This window comes from Nesoenas mayeri, assembly GCF_963082525.1.
Source record: "Nesoenas mayeri genome assembly, chromosome: 1".
Lineage (NCBI taxonomy): Eukaryota > Metazoa > Chordata > Aves > Columbiformes > Columbidae > Nesoenas > Nesoenas mayeri.
The window spans coordinates 78,523,688-78,542,486 of NC_137541.1; the positions used below are offsets into that span (position 1 = coordinate 78,523,688).

The window sequence follows — 18,799 nt, forward strand, 5'->3', positions numbered from 1 at the left end:
CATGCAAGCTTCAAATAGAGTTGCAGGTAGATTTATGATACCTCCAATGAGCCTAGAGTTGTATGTTCACGAGTTAACTGCCACAAGCTCAACGAAGTAGCTACAAAAATCTGAGGGAATAGGGAGAAGGAGGGATAAAAATTCTTGCAGTGTTATTCTCTTCCCTGTTCCCTCCAAGACACTGATCTTGCCAATGAAACGAATGCAGCAGTCCACATGAGACCATGCTCCCTTCAGCAAAGCCCTGTGTGGATGAAGTCGTCTGCTTCCACATTGCAGATAGTGCACTGGCAGTTTACTGCTTATCTTCTTGCTAGTCAGAAGCTTCAGAGTAGACATCTTCCCACAGCCTGTGCCCTTTTTCTGCTTTCTCCTTCCTTTCTCCTTCCCCTGCCCACAGAGGAGCAGGCATGCTTGTCCATGGAACATTTTCCTCACTCTCCCCTGCTGCCTCCCTTCTCTTACAGGTTTGGTGAGATCCTCAGGTATGTTCGGGCCGACCCTGGGCTTCCTGCTGGGATCTTTCTGTGCCAGCCTCTGGGTTGATATCGGTGTTGTGGATATCGGTAAGAGACCATGGGGTGGTGCGTTAGCTGACGGGTCAGCAGAAACCTGCATGCTAACAAGCACCTTCCCAGCTTACTTCTCCAAAAAGGGGGGCTCTCTAGAGAGCTTTTCCTACTCAAAAGCTAGTATTAATGACATTTTAATATCTGCTGCATGCAGTGTGACTGGAATAGCCCGTGATGCAAGACCCCTATGCCTGCTGCAGAAACATTCTGTATAATACCTACTTTTATACCTATACACACACTTGATACACTTGTTGTGCATTTGAGAACAAATGAGCAAATGAAAAGCTAGAGAAAGGTCTTTGCTCATGGACACTTTCAACACCTGGCAAAAATTATGTTCTCTTAAAAAGCATTCAGCAGAGATTTGTATGAAACTCATTTCATTGTTAAAAACACTTCTAATCCCAGAGAAAAATTGAGGAATTTCAAGGAAAAACTGTTGAGTTTGGGGATGGAATAAGGAGGAGGCAGCAGGAAATTGAGAAAGAGAAATTGTTTTTTTTCATGTGGAAGGGCCCTCTTGCTGTCACTTATTCCCACAGAAAGTCTTAGAAAATTGTGGCAAGGAAATGGCACCAGGGGTCTAAATGTAGACTTCTATTTTTGATTGCATGGGACTGATTTGATACAAGCTGCATTTCAATTCCTCATGAGAAACATGAATCACCTCTGTTCTGGTCTTTAAATAATAAATACACAGATAACTGTAGTATCGTTAGTTAAATTAAAAATAAATATTATAATTGTGATATTTAATCTATTTTCCTGTCTTTCTGTATTTTATAGATGCCATAAGCATAAATCCTAAGGATACCCGTTGGGTTGGTGCCTGGTGGCTTGGATTGCTCATTTGTGGAGGAGTCAACTTCATTGCTTCATTGCCTTTCTGGTTTCTGCCTTCCTCCTTACCAAAAGAAGGACAGAACGAAAAAATGAAGATTAGTCATTTGCCTGTTCAAGGAGATCACTGTAAAACAGACTTCCCAGTTCAGCCACAGTTAGATTTCTCAGAGGCAGTAAAAGGTAAAACATTATTGCTCAGATGTTTGCATGTGAATTCTTTTGGATGAATTCACTTTGAGCTGTACTACAAGAGCTGTTGCAGGGGTTTGAGTGAATTCATGGCTCCTGTGTTTGAGCTCAGTAATGCTTAAATTGATCTTGTATAGGCAATATCAGACCCAACTACACACGAGGCTCAGTCCGCCAAAGGTTTTATTTGGATGTGTGCATGCACGTTCTATCCTCAGTGACTAGGACACTTCCCATGAAGTATTTTGAACTCTCATTTTTTAGATAGGTGTGCTAACCACCAGACTACAGGCTAAATATAGGTTTTTGTCTTCACTTTAATTTTATAGACTTAGATATCAAGGGTCTCAGGAAAGGTTTTGGCCTTTTCCTGGGTCAGGTGCTCCCTTTCTCTCAATATCACCCTCATGCAGGGCTCTCATACGATTTGTGAAGGCTCCTGCTTTAGGCACCAAACTTTTCATTGGGTGCATTATAGAGTCTTAATGCTCCCCTAGGGGCCCTTTTGTATACAGGCATTTAGGATCAGCATTGCAAGCCTTAGTGGCTCTGATGAATAGTCCTGAAAATAATAAAAGGATTTCTGATTCCCAATCCAGCATCTAGCATGACATTCAGCCTTCCTGCTTCTGTAACTCACGTGTTGGCAACAGCAAAAACTCTCACTTGGACAAGCGCATATTTTGATAGGCAAAGAACTGTAACCTGCAATAGAGCCAGTAATTAAATCAAAGTTAGTTTTATTCTCTAAAGCATGTCAAAAAAACTTTTCTCTGTGTTTAGCAAGGTGTACAGCATATACCTCTCCATTTCAGATTTCCTCCCAGCTCTGAAGAAGTTGTTTGGAAATCCAATTTTCCTGGTGTTCATCTTCCTCACTATTCTGCAGTACAATTCTCTTGTTGGGGTGATAACCTATGAGACAAAGTTTATGGAGCAACAATTTAATGTATCAGTGGCAAAAGCCATCTTTCTAATTGGTAAGTACCTGTCCTTTTAAATTCCACTGTCAAAAAGGAAGCTTTTCTTTGGTATTTTGCCTTCCTTGTTAGAGGAATTTCTATGAAGTTTTTTGGTTAAAAAAATTGTATTTTCCTACTATAATTTGAAAATTGATGTTAATTTTAATGCTAATTTTCCTGATGTTCCTAATTTAGAGAGCTAGAGGATTATTAGAACTAGGTGGGGTTTTTTTGGCTGAAGTTTTTTTCAAAGATTGAGATTTGTGTTACGAATGTATCTTAGTGAACAAAAACCACACAGCACTGTAACTAAGTAACAACTAAAAGAAAAAAAAAATTAGAAAAAAGTCTAATGAAATGTGTGATTTTCCTTTTCAGAGTAATATCTTAGTATAAATGTTCTTTAGTTTTTATTGCAAATGCAATTTTCATCAGCAATTAGAAACCAAAATGTAAAATTTTGAGTAATTTCATTCAGCTCAAAGCACTTCTATTTGGAAGTTCCCTCAAAAATAAGTTCTTTCTAGTGTTCTACAAAAAAAAAGAATGCCGAAATTTTATTAATCTTACAGTGATTAACATGGTCTGATAACCTGGCAAGAAAACCAGGATATTTGAATAACTGGTATTCTGTGACTTTAATCTGAAGGCGGCCTGCTTTGCTGTGGTTCAGGAGCAAATGTGGGAAGAACTTTTTCCTATCTTTTTTTTTTTTTATTCAGGGAAAGTTTTACAAAAATAAAATGACCCCCAAAACCCACACAAACAAACCAACCAACCAACCAAACAAAACCACAGAGAAAGGTAAACCCCTTAAGATATAACCATGTAAAATGTCTCTATTTAGCATGTAAGTATTTGGGCTGGATTTTGTGAAATGCTGAACAGATTAAATCTAAACAAAAATCTTTCAATGATTCACTCTCAGAGTAAAATGGAATCCAGTGCAAAAACAGATGCTGCTTCCTTTCATGTTCTGTTTTGGAGATTTTTTTTTTAAACTTTCAAAATGTTGAACATTTTAATATAGATGAAGAAGCACCCATGAAGAAGCACACATTTATCTCATTTACTTTAGTTTCTAACAGGCACTGGTATAGGTTTTATTACATCAGTATGAATACAAACACTTTAATAAAAAGGCGAGGAATATCTAGGAAATAAGCTTTTTATAGTTGTAACATGACTTGAAAGAAAATGAGGAAGTAAGCAAAATTACTTAAAGGTAATAAAAATTCTTAGAACCTCAAAGGGCCAGTCTGAAAAAAGGTCAGTTTCTGATATTTTGGAAACTGTGAGAGCCAGATACTTATTCCAAAAAGGGTCAATGCAAGTAACAGCATTTAACATTTTTGTTACTTTCTATTTGCAGGTGTGATACTTCTACCAATCACAATAATGGGGATGTTTCTAGGAGGCTTTCTGATCAAGAAATTCAAACTTCGCATAACCGAAATGGCAAAGTTTGCATGTATCACCTTTATAGTAGCGTATTTGTTAAACCTCTTGTACTTTACATGCAGTTGTGAGGTGCTCCAGGTAGCTGGATTGACAGCGCCCTACTCTGGGTTTGTATCCGCTTAGGTTTGTGTTGATAGTGTCATTTGTCATTGTTGCTTCCTGTACTGTGCAGAACATGATGCATGCACCTGCATTCCTCTAGTCACAACCTAATCTGGATTTGTTATCTCATCTGTACTTCAAACCTTCTACTCTTGGAAACATTTGGATTTTAATTTGCATGAGTTCTGAAACATGGCTTCTCTGTTGATTTACTGTAGCATAGTGATATATCCTTTTGCATGAAAAAAACTGTATGTGTCTGTTTAAAGACAACATTTTTCATTGAGACTGGCTTGTATTACATAATCTGCTAGTGTCAATCAGCGTGGTTTCAGCTGCAATGGAGCTATTGTGATTGTGTAATTTTACCGCTCCCTTGGTGCTGATACACACAAGAAAAACCTTGATTTGGAGATAGACTTGTCAGGCTGAAAAGACACCTAGTGTTGATGATGGGCAGAATACCCCAATTTTGCTTTTGAAATTTCACTTAAACTAGACATTTCTTTTTCTAAATTGTTTATTGCTGGATATTGAAAATATACCTCTGTATTCTATAAATCATTAATTAATACAAAATTTATCACAGGCGGTTTAAATTTTTACATTTTATTTCAAAGCCTTTATTTAAAACTGTTATTCTGCTAACAGGTAGAGAGTGGGAAGTAAAAACAGTGTTGGAAGTGGCTTCCCCGTAGTCCTCCAATGGCTTTTCCCCTAGAAGGGACAATATACTTGATCAGTCTTTATCAGCCTGCATGGGGAGTTACCAGCCTGCCTTCGTTTCTGGAGCTGCTGACCTGACTGGGTCCATTTTCTCAGCTGTGAGGTAGAAAGTGGTCACATCAGGAGTGTGTGTTGCCCAAACAGACAATCTCCCTCCCTTACCAGGACCATGGTCATGCTTTCTTGAGAACATTTTGCTGATCCCAGCAGAATGCCACAATTGCCTACTGTTTAAATTTAATTCAGCCTGGTCCAACAAATTTCAAGGGATTTTAAGGGATTAAACCAAATCCAGCAGGGTTTGTGATTTTCAGTTCAGAGAGCAACTCAGTCCTGTGTTTCTGAAACTGAGCCTATGTTCAGGGAAATACCAAAGTTGTCTTGGCAAACCTAAAACCCAGTTCATCTTTGAGGTTAGTTACATAAACGATGTCAGAAGTTTGTGCAGTGGAGTTAAGTATGGTTGAGTGCAACATCTGGTGCTGTAGAGTGAATTAAAAATAAGAAGAAATGTCCAGACAGCAAATACTAAAAGAGCAATTACAGTTTGTCCAAGAGAACTGGGACTAGAGAATTTAGCATGTGCTGGGATTGTTCTGGTTAAGCAAGTCACATACTGTTATATCTGTTTAACAATTTGTAGTTTGAAGATGAGCAACAGCCCATCAAGGGCTAGCCCCCCATTTTTTTTCCCTGCTAAAAGACTTAGGAGAAATGCCTAAAAACACACCCCCTTGAAGTATGTTTTGGATGGAGGGGTGTGGAAGAAGAAAAGGCAAGTTTTGAACACTTTTCCTTTTTATTAGTGAGTCACTTCAAGGTAGGGGTGATTTGTAGATGGTAGACTCCTAACACTTTCTGATAATTGAGCCCAACTACCGTGCCCTCAGAGTTGCTGGCCACTTTTTAGATTCTCAGTGATAGTTGTCACCCACTTAGTTTAGCTCATTGGGGCTTGAGGTTGATGTTTCTTACAGATATGTTGGTAAAGGTGAAAGCTATGGAAGTCCATGATAATACATAACAAGAAATGAGATCGGATGAGAAATGGGGCTCAAGCCTGTCCCAGGTGCAGGGCTGCTGCTGAAAACTGTCAGAGCTGAGACAAAAGTAGCACTTCTCACTAAGGCTCATGCACCTTTCGTCACTACTAACCAGCTCTGATCCAGTGAAAAAAAATGTTAAGGACATCTTGTTGCTGTAGTTCTATGTCACCCAGATATGGTATGATATCTGCTGCTACCGAAAAGCATGGCCAGTCTACAAGGTATGAGAGATTCTAGGTATGATTTTCTTTTTCTTGGGTTGAACTTTCAAATGAAAAATACCAAATATTCCCTCCCAGCCAAGAATATCAAGTTTGTGAGTTCCATGCCTTTTCAGCAACAATCCACAAAAATGAAAAAATCTTGATGAAAAAAATCTCAATGGAGCTTTGGTTTAGCTGAAATTAGCCCAGTCTCCATATGACAACTGCACAGTCTATTGGATGGTAGCAGTTACCTGTCCCAGTTACCTGTCCCTGTTTATTGCTAAACTTTCTCCATGGTTTTCCTGCGTACCCTCTAATATTTTGTTTGACTATTCATGTCTGATTTTTTTTTTAATTTATTTTTTTTTTTTTTTTTTTTTACTTTTTTCCTGTTTTCCTCCAGATTAAAACATCTTTCCTTTCCTAAAAACAACTTCATGGCCAGTTGCAATGCTGACTGCGGCTGCAAGCTGGATCAGTGGGACCCTGTATGTGGGGATAATGGGATCACTTACATGACAGCCTGTTTTGCGGGATGTAAATCATCAACAGGGACAGGAAAGAACATGGTAAATATATAGGTGGATAGGTGATCATACACATAGCTAGATTTCTCCATCTGTTAGTGTTTTGGCTTTGTGATTAAGAAGTCCTGTAGACTCAAATGTCCATTCTGTATGATTTAACCTTGTAGTAGAAACAGCATGAGTGCAAGTTTGCAAGGAAGATTTTTAAAACTGTCGGGGTGAGACAAGTAATCTATTCAGGAAAGACATGAAAGTCTCAGACTATTGGCTTATGTTTCTTGAATGCTTTTATTTCAATTTGGTTTGTAATTTATTTTCTTCTCAGCAAAATGACCATAAATTTGGTTTTAAGTTTCTCAGTAGATCTCTTACCGCGTAGGTACAATACAGCTAAGAGGCCTTTGCCTTAGGAAACCTTCACTAGTCTGGTTGTTATACTAGCAAAATTCCATAGTGTCGACTCATGTGCAGCAGACCTGTGTAAAATTGTGAGTGCTGGTTTCACAAACTGTTACAGATCACACTGGAATACCCTGCTTTCCTGAGCTGCCATAGCTCAAACAAGCAAGTCATAACTCTAAATTGAATGGCCAAGAGGTCATTTTGTTCAATGTATCAGCAGCAAAGCCATTTCCAGTACTCCAAACAACCCTACCTGGGCAATACCATTAAAAACAGTAAGTTTGCAGAAGTGTGTGAAAATGGTAATGTCTTCTGGCAGAAGCAGAATTGTCTTACTGTAACCATACTGAAAGAGACAGGCAACGTTTTCAAGCTTATATCCTTATATCCCGACAACATTCTCTTGCTTCGCCCAGGGGAACTGGCTTTCAAACCCATGTTTCCTGCTAACTTCAAAGGCTATGAAATAGCCCTCCCTCAATCCAGCATCAAATGGTGTTTTAGACAGATAATGATAGATATGCATGATTGCATTGCTGGGTCCACTTCTGTATTTTTATTGTTACTCATTTACTTCATAGGATGCCTGAGCAGAATGGCTGGATAACAGTTCATGTCTGAATTTTGTAGCTTGGGCCCATTTTAAACAGAGCACCTTCTGTCCTAGAAATGGCACGGCTGAAACTAGAGTCACAGTTGCTTTGTGTCTCTGGAGCAGCTCAAAGCGTCTGAAGCATACCGATGAACTTGGTCACCAGTCTGCAAAGATGATTAGGGAGGTTCTTTCAGTGTAAACAACAGACTGCTTGTTATGGCGAGTGAAAAATATAGCTACTAAAATAGTTTTATGCCACTGACTTCTGATGAAATAAATTCTTCTTCTCATCTTTTCCTTTCAGGTGTTTCATAATTGCAGCTGTGTGGAAGGACAAGGGCATGGACTTGGCAATTCCTCTGCAGTTTTGGGACAATGCCAAAGAGAAAGCTGTACCAAAGCATTTCCCTACTTTTTAGCATTACAGACTGCGTGTGCATTTATTTTAGTCTTAGGAGGCACTCCTACATACATGATTATGTTTAGGTGAAATACTTTACCTTACCTTGACCATAAAGCTTAGGGAAAGAGAAACAGAGTATGGTGTCTACTATTTAATTCCTATTGTGAGGAACGGCATGCTGATCAAATTGCGTATCTGAGTCTTTGCCTGTAGTCTGAAATCCAGCTCTTTTCAGAGGCACAGCCAAATGCCTGTCCACCGATTTAATTCCAATTCAAGGCTGAATAGATACTTTGGTGATGAAATGGGTGGGCCTTATGCTCATCCTAAACATTAGTTTTCACTTCCAATGACAGGGATGTTTATAACACAGCAATGAACTTGAAACAAAATGTGGTGCTAAGCCATATCCAAGGTGACTGTACTGTTCACATTACTGAGGAGAAAAACACCTTTGTTAAGTTTTGTTGCCTCAGAATGTTTTCTGTGTTGTGAGAAGCCTGATACTCCCATTTTGTCAAACTGGTATGAACAGAACTATGTCAGCATCAGTAATTTTTACATTTTTATTCCTTCAGTTGTAAAGAAGTGCTGCTATTTTAAACTCAGAAGAAAAAACAGTGTTCTGTGCCTTTTGCATGGAAGTTTCTTTCCAGTCATGCTCATGGGTGAATTGCAATCTTCAGTAGTCAGTACACGTGGCTAGATAACTCTTTTTCCTAAGCTGCTGATTCTTCTGAAATATTTCTAAGTGCAGCTGTTCTTACCACATACCTGGATTAAGGACAAAACTAACTTTGCTGGAAAATGTTTTCGGAATAGTAATGTGTATAATCAGAAGCCTTTCACGCTAATGCTGAAAAGACAATATTCTGATGTTTAGACTCCCGTTCAGGAAATAGTGTGGCCATAGCAAGTCTGCCTCCTCCCTCTGCGCCAGTTCAGTACACCCCTCTGCTTTATGTGAATTCTTCCAGTTCATCTGATGGAGATGGGCTGTTTCTCAACTGGTAGGAATGAGATGCTTTTGTAGCCAGGTAACTCACATTCACTGTCTCTCTGCAAAATGTTAGAGGCAGAGGTGGATTTTACCTCTATGTAGCTAGCAAGGCCTGCACACCCTTGTTGCTTCTGTTCACCACTGCACAGTATTGCCTCTTCTAAAGCAAGGCAGCCTCTTGGAGCTTAACTTATGGACATGAACTGCCTACTTTTAGTAGGTTTACTTTAAGTTTCCTGTGCATCCTCTCCCAGAAGTCTTTACAATCTTTCTCCTTGGGTTCAAGGTCAGTTTCTGCAGAATCTCCCATTTATTCCAATGAGAGTTGAAGTCAATGGAAGGAGGCTCTACATCTGAACTTTTACTGTGGTGAATGTTTTCAATTACAAATTGAGTGAGCTATGCTGGGTAGGCCATAATACCTTTGCAATGGGGCACGTTCAGATGTTCACTGGATGGCTACAGCTACATATTTCTATTGTTCTCCAAAACAATGTAATGTTTTTGTTTCCTTTTTTAGAACTGTTTCACCAGACCTGAAATCATTTGCTGTTGGAATTGAAACTTTATGTGGTAGAATACTAGGTAAAACTTCATTTCTTTGTGGGATTTAAGTAGGTGGTCAAAAAGATAGACCCAGGCTAGCCTTTGCTCCAGATGAAAGCAAGATAATTTTTTCAAAATTATTATTTGTAAGCAGACTATGCGTTTCAAAATATTTCTAGAGCTTGGTACATGTTTCCTGGTATGTAATTACACATTATGATTATCTCAATATTTTTTCTCTGCAGCAAGGGAACCAGATAGAGGAAGGAATTTTTTATTTTTTTTTTATTCGTGGACACAACTACCTGAGCTTGATCAGTCTTGATATCCTTAACACCTATGCTCCCTGTTGCTGGCAATTTCTCACTTAGAGCTGCCATGTACTTTGTCTACTATTTTCTTTCTTGTGTTTAACTGCAATAAATAATCACTCAGGTTTTCAGACAGGTAGTGTGCCCTGCCTCTAGCAAACATTGCCTTATCTTCATTTATTTGCTGATTTTTGAAATCTTCCCTATGCAGACAAGCCCAAGTAGTCATTTGGATCTCTCTCCTAACTCCATATTTTAACTGCACAGAATCAACCTTGTGCTTTTATGAAATAGTTTTCTTCACAAAACTTCACATTATCCCTGAAATAGCTTACTAATTATATTAAAGCATTATGGCTGTCTAAAAGGAATTCTTTCAGTACTACATAAGTAATACACTTACTACCTAGTTGGTTTTGAGCAAGTACCTAATTTCAGCTCTTTAAACTCAGCTAACAATTTTTAATGGCGAACTGTCACGTCACACCTGGATATTATTAATACATTGGTATACATAAATATTAATGTGTAATGGCACATAATTCAACACCAGGGTCTGAAAAAGAAATGTTTATTACGTTTTTTTCTTTAAAAAACAGAAGTTAGAATTTTAATAAAAATGCCATTAAAGTAGAATTATTAACATTTCCCTTGCTGAATATAATAATGCTATAATGTTCTATTCTTTCAGCTCCCTTCAGGTATTTGCTTAAATATTTTCACTAACTTGGAGACTCAAAGCTGGAGGTGGATGTTTAGTCCCGTTTTATGCAGCCATAATTCAGAAACCCTGAGATTCATTTCCTCATTTCTTTACCATGACATTAAATGTTGAGATCTTCATGTCTGAGATCATATAACAAGAATTTTCTTTGCAGGAGGACTCCCAGCTCCTATTTATTTTGGTGCCTTGATAGATGAGACCTGCTTGAAATGGGGGACAAAAAATTGTGGGGGATCTGGATCTTGCCGGGTGTATGACACAAAAGCATTCAGGTAAGCTGAAATCTTCAGTAAGGGGTTATGCATTTGGCTTCTAAGGCAGCTTTGGGCACCAAGGACGAAGGCGTAACTTTGCCCACGACAACTCTCAGTTGACTGATTAGGACACTAAGAACACCAAAACTCCTTATTTTGATGAGGCCTTAATAGATCAAATAAACCCAATAATTTTTATTCAGTTTGATGTATGACATTGCAGTACACTGCCTTACATGTCCAGAGATGGTTCCGTTATTGAAACATTAGTGCACTGAATGCCTTGACTTTGTGGGAGACTGAACAAACATGGAGTGATTGTAGCATTAAAGATGCTCTTCCTCATCCTTAATTTCTCTGCTTTCTAATGTATAAGACCGCTCACAAAATCCACTTGGAGAGGGTACCCAAATGAGTGGGGAGACTGAAGGGTGGCTTCATTAATGTTTATAAATATCTCAAGAGTGAGTGTCACGAGGATGGAGCCAGGCTCTTCTCAGCGACAACCAATGATAAGACAAGGGGCAGTGGGTGCAAACTGGAACATAGGATGTTCCACTTAAATATGAGAAGAAACTTCTTCAATGTGAGGGTGACTGGAACAGGCTGCCCAGGGGGGTTGTGGAGTCTCATTCTCTGGAGACATTCGAAACCCTCCTGGACACATTCCTGTGTAACCTCATCTAGGTGTTCCTGCTCCAGCAGGGGGATTGGACTAGATGATCTTTTGAGGTCCCTTCCAATCCCTAACATTCTGTGATTCTGTGTGAGTGGTGGTGCATGGAGAGCTGGGGCCAGGAGCATCAAGTGCTGCCAGTGGGTGGTTGAGGGAAGGCTGGGACAACAGGCAAAAAGCCCCGGCTGGTGCAGCTTCCACTATTCCAGCCCTAAAATACAGACTGCTGAATGGAAGAAGTCTTCAGACAGATGACATTTCTACTGGGAGTATAGGACCTGATTATGATAGAACCTGCCCGGGGCTAAATATCATGAGATTGTCTGTTATTTCTCAAAATGTGGAGAAATATCTCATTGAGAATAGATAGTTTTGCCAAGGTGTACTTGATGTCTTACTTGGTTTCACTCAGAATTGGCAAACTTTATTAATATAAAAATATTTTATCACTTTTTTTTTTTTTTCCTCCTAGAAATGTCTATCTTGGCCTCATTGCAGGACTACGGGCAGGATGCTGTCTCTTATACATAGTGATCTCTGTTTTAATAATGAAACGCTTCAAACTAGATGGCAAAGAGACAACAGATACTAAAAATACAGAAAGATCAACCAGCAAAGAAGCAGCTATTGACAATAAAAAAGAAATCCTTCCCAGTGCAAGAACATCAGAAGAGAGTGAGGAAACTTGTATGTAAAAAAGGGGTCATCTCATAACTTTAACTACGTTTCAATTTTTCTAAGCACAACAGGAGTCTAATTACTGACTTCAACAGCTAGTTTACATTTTGGGTGTTCAAAGAAATATCCTTGAAACATTGATTTTTAATTTGCTTTACCCTATCCTCTTTCTCTCCTCATCTGAAACAATAGGGGGGAAAGGTTTTCAAAATTTTAGGGAATTTTACTAATCTCTTGTTCTCAGTTGCTTTCTAGACCAACAGAAAGACTAGCCAAAATTTTTCAAGTGTCATAAATTTGTTTATGCTTGAAAAATTAAAAAGAAGAAATCTACAATAAGCTTCTTTTCCATTTTTAACCAACTTTATTTCAAGTCCTCTTGCTCTGTATTTGGTCCTACAGCTCTCAATGGCCGATCGAGTTACACTTGCGTGGTTGCTCTGATGGCCTTTGCTGTGTGGTTCATGACCAGAGCAGTTTGTTCCCAACTGAGTCCCATGGCCCTTGCTCAAACAAGAGCCCCAGGGCTGTCAGTGAGCACTCTCTGAACAAGAACTGAATGATGACTCTGGAGTTCGGCTTGAACACATTAAACAATCAAAATGGACTGCAAACAAACAAAAAAAGAGGTGTATTAATTTTGCAGCACATCTCAGTGTTGGGTTTGAGTAAAATTACTCTGAACTGATGCAATAAAGTGATAGGTGTTTAAGTTTCTTTTATTTTTTTCGTGTGTGTGCCTGTGCTTATGTGGTTATTTTTATCCTAATGACCACTGCATTTATAATACATGTATATAGATTTACTTTCTTGTTTAAGGAACCTCCAGTAAGCCTTGAATACAGTGCTGAAAGCTTGCAAATCCACAGCTTTCCATGCACAGCCTAGCACAGAGATAATCTTCAATAAAAGACTCTTCCGGCAGTCATTACTTGGAAGAACATCTCTAAAAATACTTGATGTCTGATATTTCATTGATATCACTCATGATGTAGCTTCTCAATGGGAGCAAACATGCCTAGTAAGATCACTGCAGGTTTTCTCTCCATCATCACAGCCATTTTCCTTTCTTTTCTGAAGGTTAACTCTGATCCCTGCGGTCCTGTGCAGAAGCCTAAAACTAGGAAACAACCTTACTTTCTTAATCTTAAACTTCCTTGGGATATGGAAGAGAGCACTGCACTAATATAAGAAAATCTACCACCTTTTATCTGAGAAAGTACCAGATCAGAGGGCTAAAGAGAGGGACTCCCCATATTAAATGATCTTCTGACTTTTTTCCACTGTCTGCCCTGTGTAAGCACAAGAACAGGAATGTGGAAATGGTTGATGTGGTACTCATTGAAAGCAAGTTCTTCATATCCTGGCCTTGGGGATGGAGTTGTTTGCATTTTATCACTTAATGAAAATGACCCACACATTTAGACACTGTTTTTTAGAATCACAGCTCTGATTATAAACTGCTAGCGGATATGGGGAAGTAGTGAGGGTTATAATGGAACAGGTATGAAAGCTTCTCTAGTACAGATGATATCAATATTGCACCTAGGTCTGCAAACAATTAAAGAAAAATTGAAGTTCCAGAAACCCCAAGAATTTAACACAGAGAAAATCATGATTTGTCTTTCTGTTTCTGCAAACAGTTTTTTAACATTGAATAAATATATTGGCAGTTCTAGAAACTCGGGTGACTCATGCTAACATCATTTCCGTTTTACTTCTGTTGTCTGGGTATTTATTTCTGTATATTGCTTTTTATATTACAGACTTTTTTTTTTTTTTTTTTTTAATGGGAGCATCTTTTGCACCTATTGCTTGATTTTCCTGGGAGGTAATGTTTTATCAAATGTGTGTTGATAATTGATGTCAGACTAGAAATGAGATTCTGGTCAGATCTGATGATTCATGTCCAGATATTTACCTCAGATGCAACTTCGTAAAGCGAGCTCTTTCAAACAAATAAGACTTAACATCATTCTTCATAACAGTCACAAATCGATAATAGCATAAGCACTGCCACAGGTAGTATTAAATGAGACTCTGTACTCCCAATGCCAAGGCTGTATCACTCGCCTACATTTTCAACATGTCCTGTTTCTTGTATGCAAGTCTAAGCACTCTTAGTTTATTCAAGGAAATAATTTGTCCTTCAACATGCAACTGGCACAAAATATACAAAAAACTAAATAGGTGGTCACCTGAGTCGCATTTTCCAGAAGTTGTTTATCCCTTTGCCTCTAAAAATAGGGAAGAAATAAGGACGTTCTTCCTTTTAAGTCCTTCTGCCCCAGAGGCAAGGTTTCAGCAAACACAGAGGCAGAGAGGCCTCTGGGACTCTGGTTTGATTGCAAAGCCTCATTACTGATTCTGGGATCAGAACTGGTATCTTTGTCCTCTGTGACAGCTGTGTTAGCAGGCTCAGAGCTGGCTTTGACATCTCTGAGCACCATCACTGGGAAGATCCTCCAGAAAGGAAGAGAAGACTGTTGTATTATAGTGTAGCAAAAGAAACTGATAACCAGAAAAGCTATTTTGGAGGCAAATTTGCAAGTACACCAAGTCAGACATGCTTTTTTAGTCAGGCGTGCTTCTTTAGTCAAAAGACAACAAAAAGGGATCATTACAGACAACTTGGTGGACTATAAATCATGGTAATTACACTGAAACCAATGAACAAATAGCCAAATAAGTGAATTTTTATCAGACTGTGGGAGGTTTAAGGTCATGAGCCTTGTGTTTACCTAGCTCTTTTTTGAGGCTATCATAAAGCCCTTTAATGGCATTATCAAAGTCATTCTGTCAGAATACATATGGAAGACAGAGCTTTATACCAGAAAACTCTGCAGTTATTTGGCATTCCTTTGCTTTTGGATATATAATCAACCAGACATAATGACCTATGACTACCTGTTTTTATGACATTTTCTAGTTGTTTATCAAAGACAAAAAAACCTCAGCAACCCTAAACCCACAGTCTTCTGTACACATTAGGATCATGTACCCTACAAAGGCTGAACTGACCTATGAGTTTTGTGTCCCCATCATCAACAAGTCCTGTCTGTCCTGGCACAAAGATAAATTTGGAATAAAGTACTAGCTGTTGTAAATGAAAAAAAAAACAAAAACAAAAACCTTCAGACTGTCAAATTGAATTTAAAGCTTTTCAACTATTTTAACAATATAGCAGAAAGGTAACATTAGATTTAGTCTACCATTTTTTCACTATGGAATATATTGTCATTTTGCCTACCTCTAGTTTGAAATATGGTCAAAATTCTTTCTAGCTGAAACTTAATATCTGAATCACGTCGCTTTCTCTATTACTTACATATCTTATTTTCTAATTAATTCATATTTTTATTCTGAGCTACTAAAGCATAACTTAATCACAGTTCAAGTCAGACAAGAAGAAAAAACAAAAAAATCCTGCTACAGGTGCACCTGAATTTTGAGGCTGAGAATGTTCCTTCATGAGACCCTTCTGCAGTAATATGGAAGTGGTCTGTAAGGGCAGAGCCAGCTTTTTAGAGAAGGTAAATTATTTGTTTGTGTATGTCCATGGATGTGGAGGGTGGAGAGTGGCCATGGGAAACATGCAAGTGTGCTGTATGTCTCCTAAGGTGTTTGGCCATCTCTTTGGACAGATCTGCATTACAGACAGGATGGATTCTTGAGTCCAAGCCCTTCCTAATGCACCAGCAAGGAAATGGTAGCCCTTAGCTTATATCTGAAAAAACAATGTTGCAGTCTCAGGTTAAGCAATTTGGGACACAGTTTCTCCCTCATGCAGTCAGGACTCTTAAGCATCAAACAAAACCTGGTGTCCTGTTTTCAGCTGGGATACAGTTAATTTTCTTTCTAGTAGCTAGTAGAGTGCTCTGGTTTGGATTTAGTATGAGAAGAACGTTGATAATACACTGATGTTTTTGTTGTTGCCAGGTAGTCAAGGACTTTTCAGCTTCCCATGCTCTGGCAGGTGCACAAGAAACTGGGAGGGAGCAAAGCCAGGACAGTTGACTCAAGCTGGCCAAAGGGGGTATTCCCTACCATATGACATCATGCTCAGTATATAAACTGGAGTTAGCTAGCGGGCAAATATCACAGCTCAGGAGCGGATGGGCTGTCGGTGTCACACGTGGTGAGCAATTGCACTGTGTATTGCTTGTTCTGTACATTCTATTATTCTTACTATTATTATTACTGCTATATTTTCATTTGCTGTCCTATTAAACTCTTCTTATGTCACCCCATGAGTTCTTTTTCCCCCTTTGATTCTCTCCGCCATGCCATTTGGTATGGGGGAGTGAGTGAGCAGCTGCACACTCCTGGTTGCCATCTGGGGTTAAGCCATGACGCCTGGGCATGGCATCCATTGCACAACAAAGTGCAGCACAGTGGAGTTATTGTGTGGGTTTGGACAGGCTGTGTGTTGCATGTGTGGTAAACTGGGTCTCTTCTGAGACCAACCATGGTGTCACTGCTCTTATGGTCCCACTTTAGTTCCTGCACCATGGGATGAGCTGCTTAAGGCAGGGGTTGACTTCCACTGGCACATCTGAAATGAAGGAGCCACCCAGAAAGACTGGGAAGCCCAAGAGGTTGAAGCTCATGGTTAAGAAAGAGCCTCCTACGAAGCCACCCGCCCATGCCCCATGCTGGGAGAACAGACTGCTTTTTGAGTGCCTCTGGTACATAGCCTAGTGGTTGTGGTGTGGGAATGGAAGCAGAAAGCCTGGGCTTTATTTTCAGTGGGACTGCAGTGCTGCTTTTTTTCTTAGGTCTTCTAAAGGCACTATAAAGTGCTTACCGTATTCAGTGGGGGGGAAAACTAATATAGTAAGTCCCTAGTGATCAAGGTTACCAGGAAGCAACAGGCCAGCAGATTTCAGTAGATTGGTGGAATAAACTTAGAAGTGAGGCTATACAGAAATTGTTACAAGGGAAATACAGCTGGAAACAAAGTATTCTCATGGAATCCTCGAGATTTCATCAGAATAAGACTTACATGATGGAGGGAAAAATCTGATAAGTATGTCTAAAATTATTAGAACAGATCTTCATCTTGAACCAGAGACATTCTGAGTCAGTGACTGTCATACCTAAATAATTCATCTCCTCAACTGCGTTACATTGTCAGGTGTTTATAAAAAAAAGTAGCATTTTCTTCTCCAAAATCAACAGGTAAGAAACAATCAGAGTTTCAGGTTTCTCAGCAGCACATATTGCTGCATAACGGAATGAGTGCTTTTCCTGTTATCTGCAAAAATATTAATTGAATTAATCTCATTTGAACATGTATTTATTTTCTTATCATCTCATTGATAGAACACTGATTCCATGTATTAGGTCATATCTCTAAAATTAGCGTTATACTAGGTCTCCGACTTGGATTTCTTATACATCTATTGTTACACCACTCTATAGCTTAGATAGCATTTTCACAGGAGAAGTATTAATGCAGTTTCAGATGAGGCCAGAAGGCATCTTTCAGGAATATCCCATGTTTAGGTGGCTCAATATATCTTCAGCCATGGCTGCTGAACATTCCTGCAGAGAGTCCACATGCAGCCTACTGGGAGAAAGCCGTGGCTTGACCCCTGAAGCTTCTGGTGGCCCTGCTCACTGCTTCCCTCAGGATGTGTCTCTCTGATAACGCAAGTGGGTATCTGGCCTGGCTCACACGGTGACATTGGAGCTGTGAGGTGGCCCTGCATGAGGTGATGGTTCATAATGAACAGTGGAAGAGCCCAAACATGCTTGTCGCCTTCCCTGCATCCCATGGGCTGCTCCTGCCAGCACAGCAGCCTCCCTGCCACAGATAGGAGTCACGGCTTGAGTTGGTTGTGTATATATATATATATATATATATATACACGTGTATATATATATGTACAGCTTCAGGATGAACTCCATCTCTACTGGAGTTTCCTTCCACAGAAAGCCAGACACCCTTGGTCTCTCCTTAGGCTAGAGTTAAATACCTTAGAGATGTATATAATCATAGAGTTTGTGCTCAAGTCCTGACCTAACCTGGCAAGACCAAGGAGACCTGAAATGTTACTCCAGTACTAACAACAGGTTATAGTAATAATAATGGTGATGTGACCTGAAATACCCAAGACATCCTGATGGGTTTTATGTATTGATTTCTTCAACCTTTTTTAAAGCTGCAGACACATGGGTGAGAAAACCATCTCCTAAATATGGCAGATAGATAGATTTCTCTACAGAATTTTGTTCTTCATATCCAGCAGAAGGCATGAATCCTACAAGACTGTCGTGGCCAGTTATAACAAAATTTAAACCAAAGAGAAGAATATGGCTTTAGGAGACTGCGAAGAAGTTTCTTATCGATGCTTAAAAGTGTTGATCTGTACATTCAAAAGCAGAACCTGAGTTTAAAGAGAGAGTTCCATTTTCAGTTGCCCTATTTTAGGTAATTTAGGTAACAATTTTGAGCTGAAAAGCATTATTACCCAACATTCTCCAAAAATCTAGCACTGGATTCCTCAATAATGCATTAAGAAAAAAAAAAATAATCAGAACATCTCAAACACATTTGAACTTATAGTT

At 39.2% G+C, this 18,799-nt stretch overlaps 1 protein-coding gene across 1 annotated transcript in view; it reads left to right on the forward strand.

Moving 5' to 3' along the window:
• The window catches only part of LOC308039840 (uncharacterized protein), a gene marked incomplete at both ends in the record, with an annotated part of 51,190 nt that extends 38,947 nt beyond the window's left edge, over window positions 1–12,243 (forward strand). Inside the window, 9 exons of the mRNA XM_080343547.1 lie at window positions 468–566; window positions 1,362–1,598; window positions 2,423–2,587; window positions 3,942–4,137; window positions 6,514–6,679; window positions 7,939–8,120; window positions 9,558–9,622; window positions 10,773–10,890; window positions 12,021–12,243. Of these exons, the coding sequence (XP_080199673.1) occupies window positions 468–566; window positions 1,362–1,598; window positions 2,423–2,587; window positions 3,942–4,137; window positions 6,514–6,679; window positions 7,939–8,120; window positions 9,558–9,622; window positions 10,773–10,890; window positions 12,021–12,243 (1,451 nt within the window). The remainder of the gene's footprint in view (window positions 1–467; window positions 567–1,361; window positions 1,599–2,422; window positions 2,588–3,941; window positions 4,138–6,513; window positions 6,680–7,938; window positions 8,121–9,557; window positions 9,623–10,772; window positions 10,891–12,020) is intronic.
• Window positions 12,244–18,799: the final 6,556 nt, after the last annotated feature.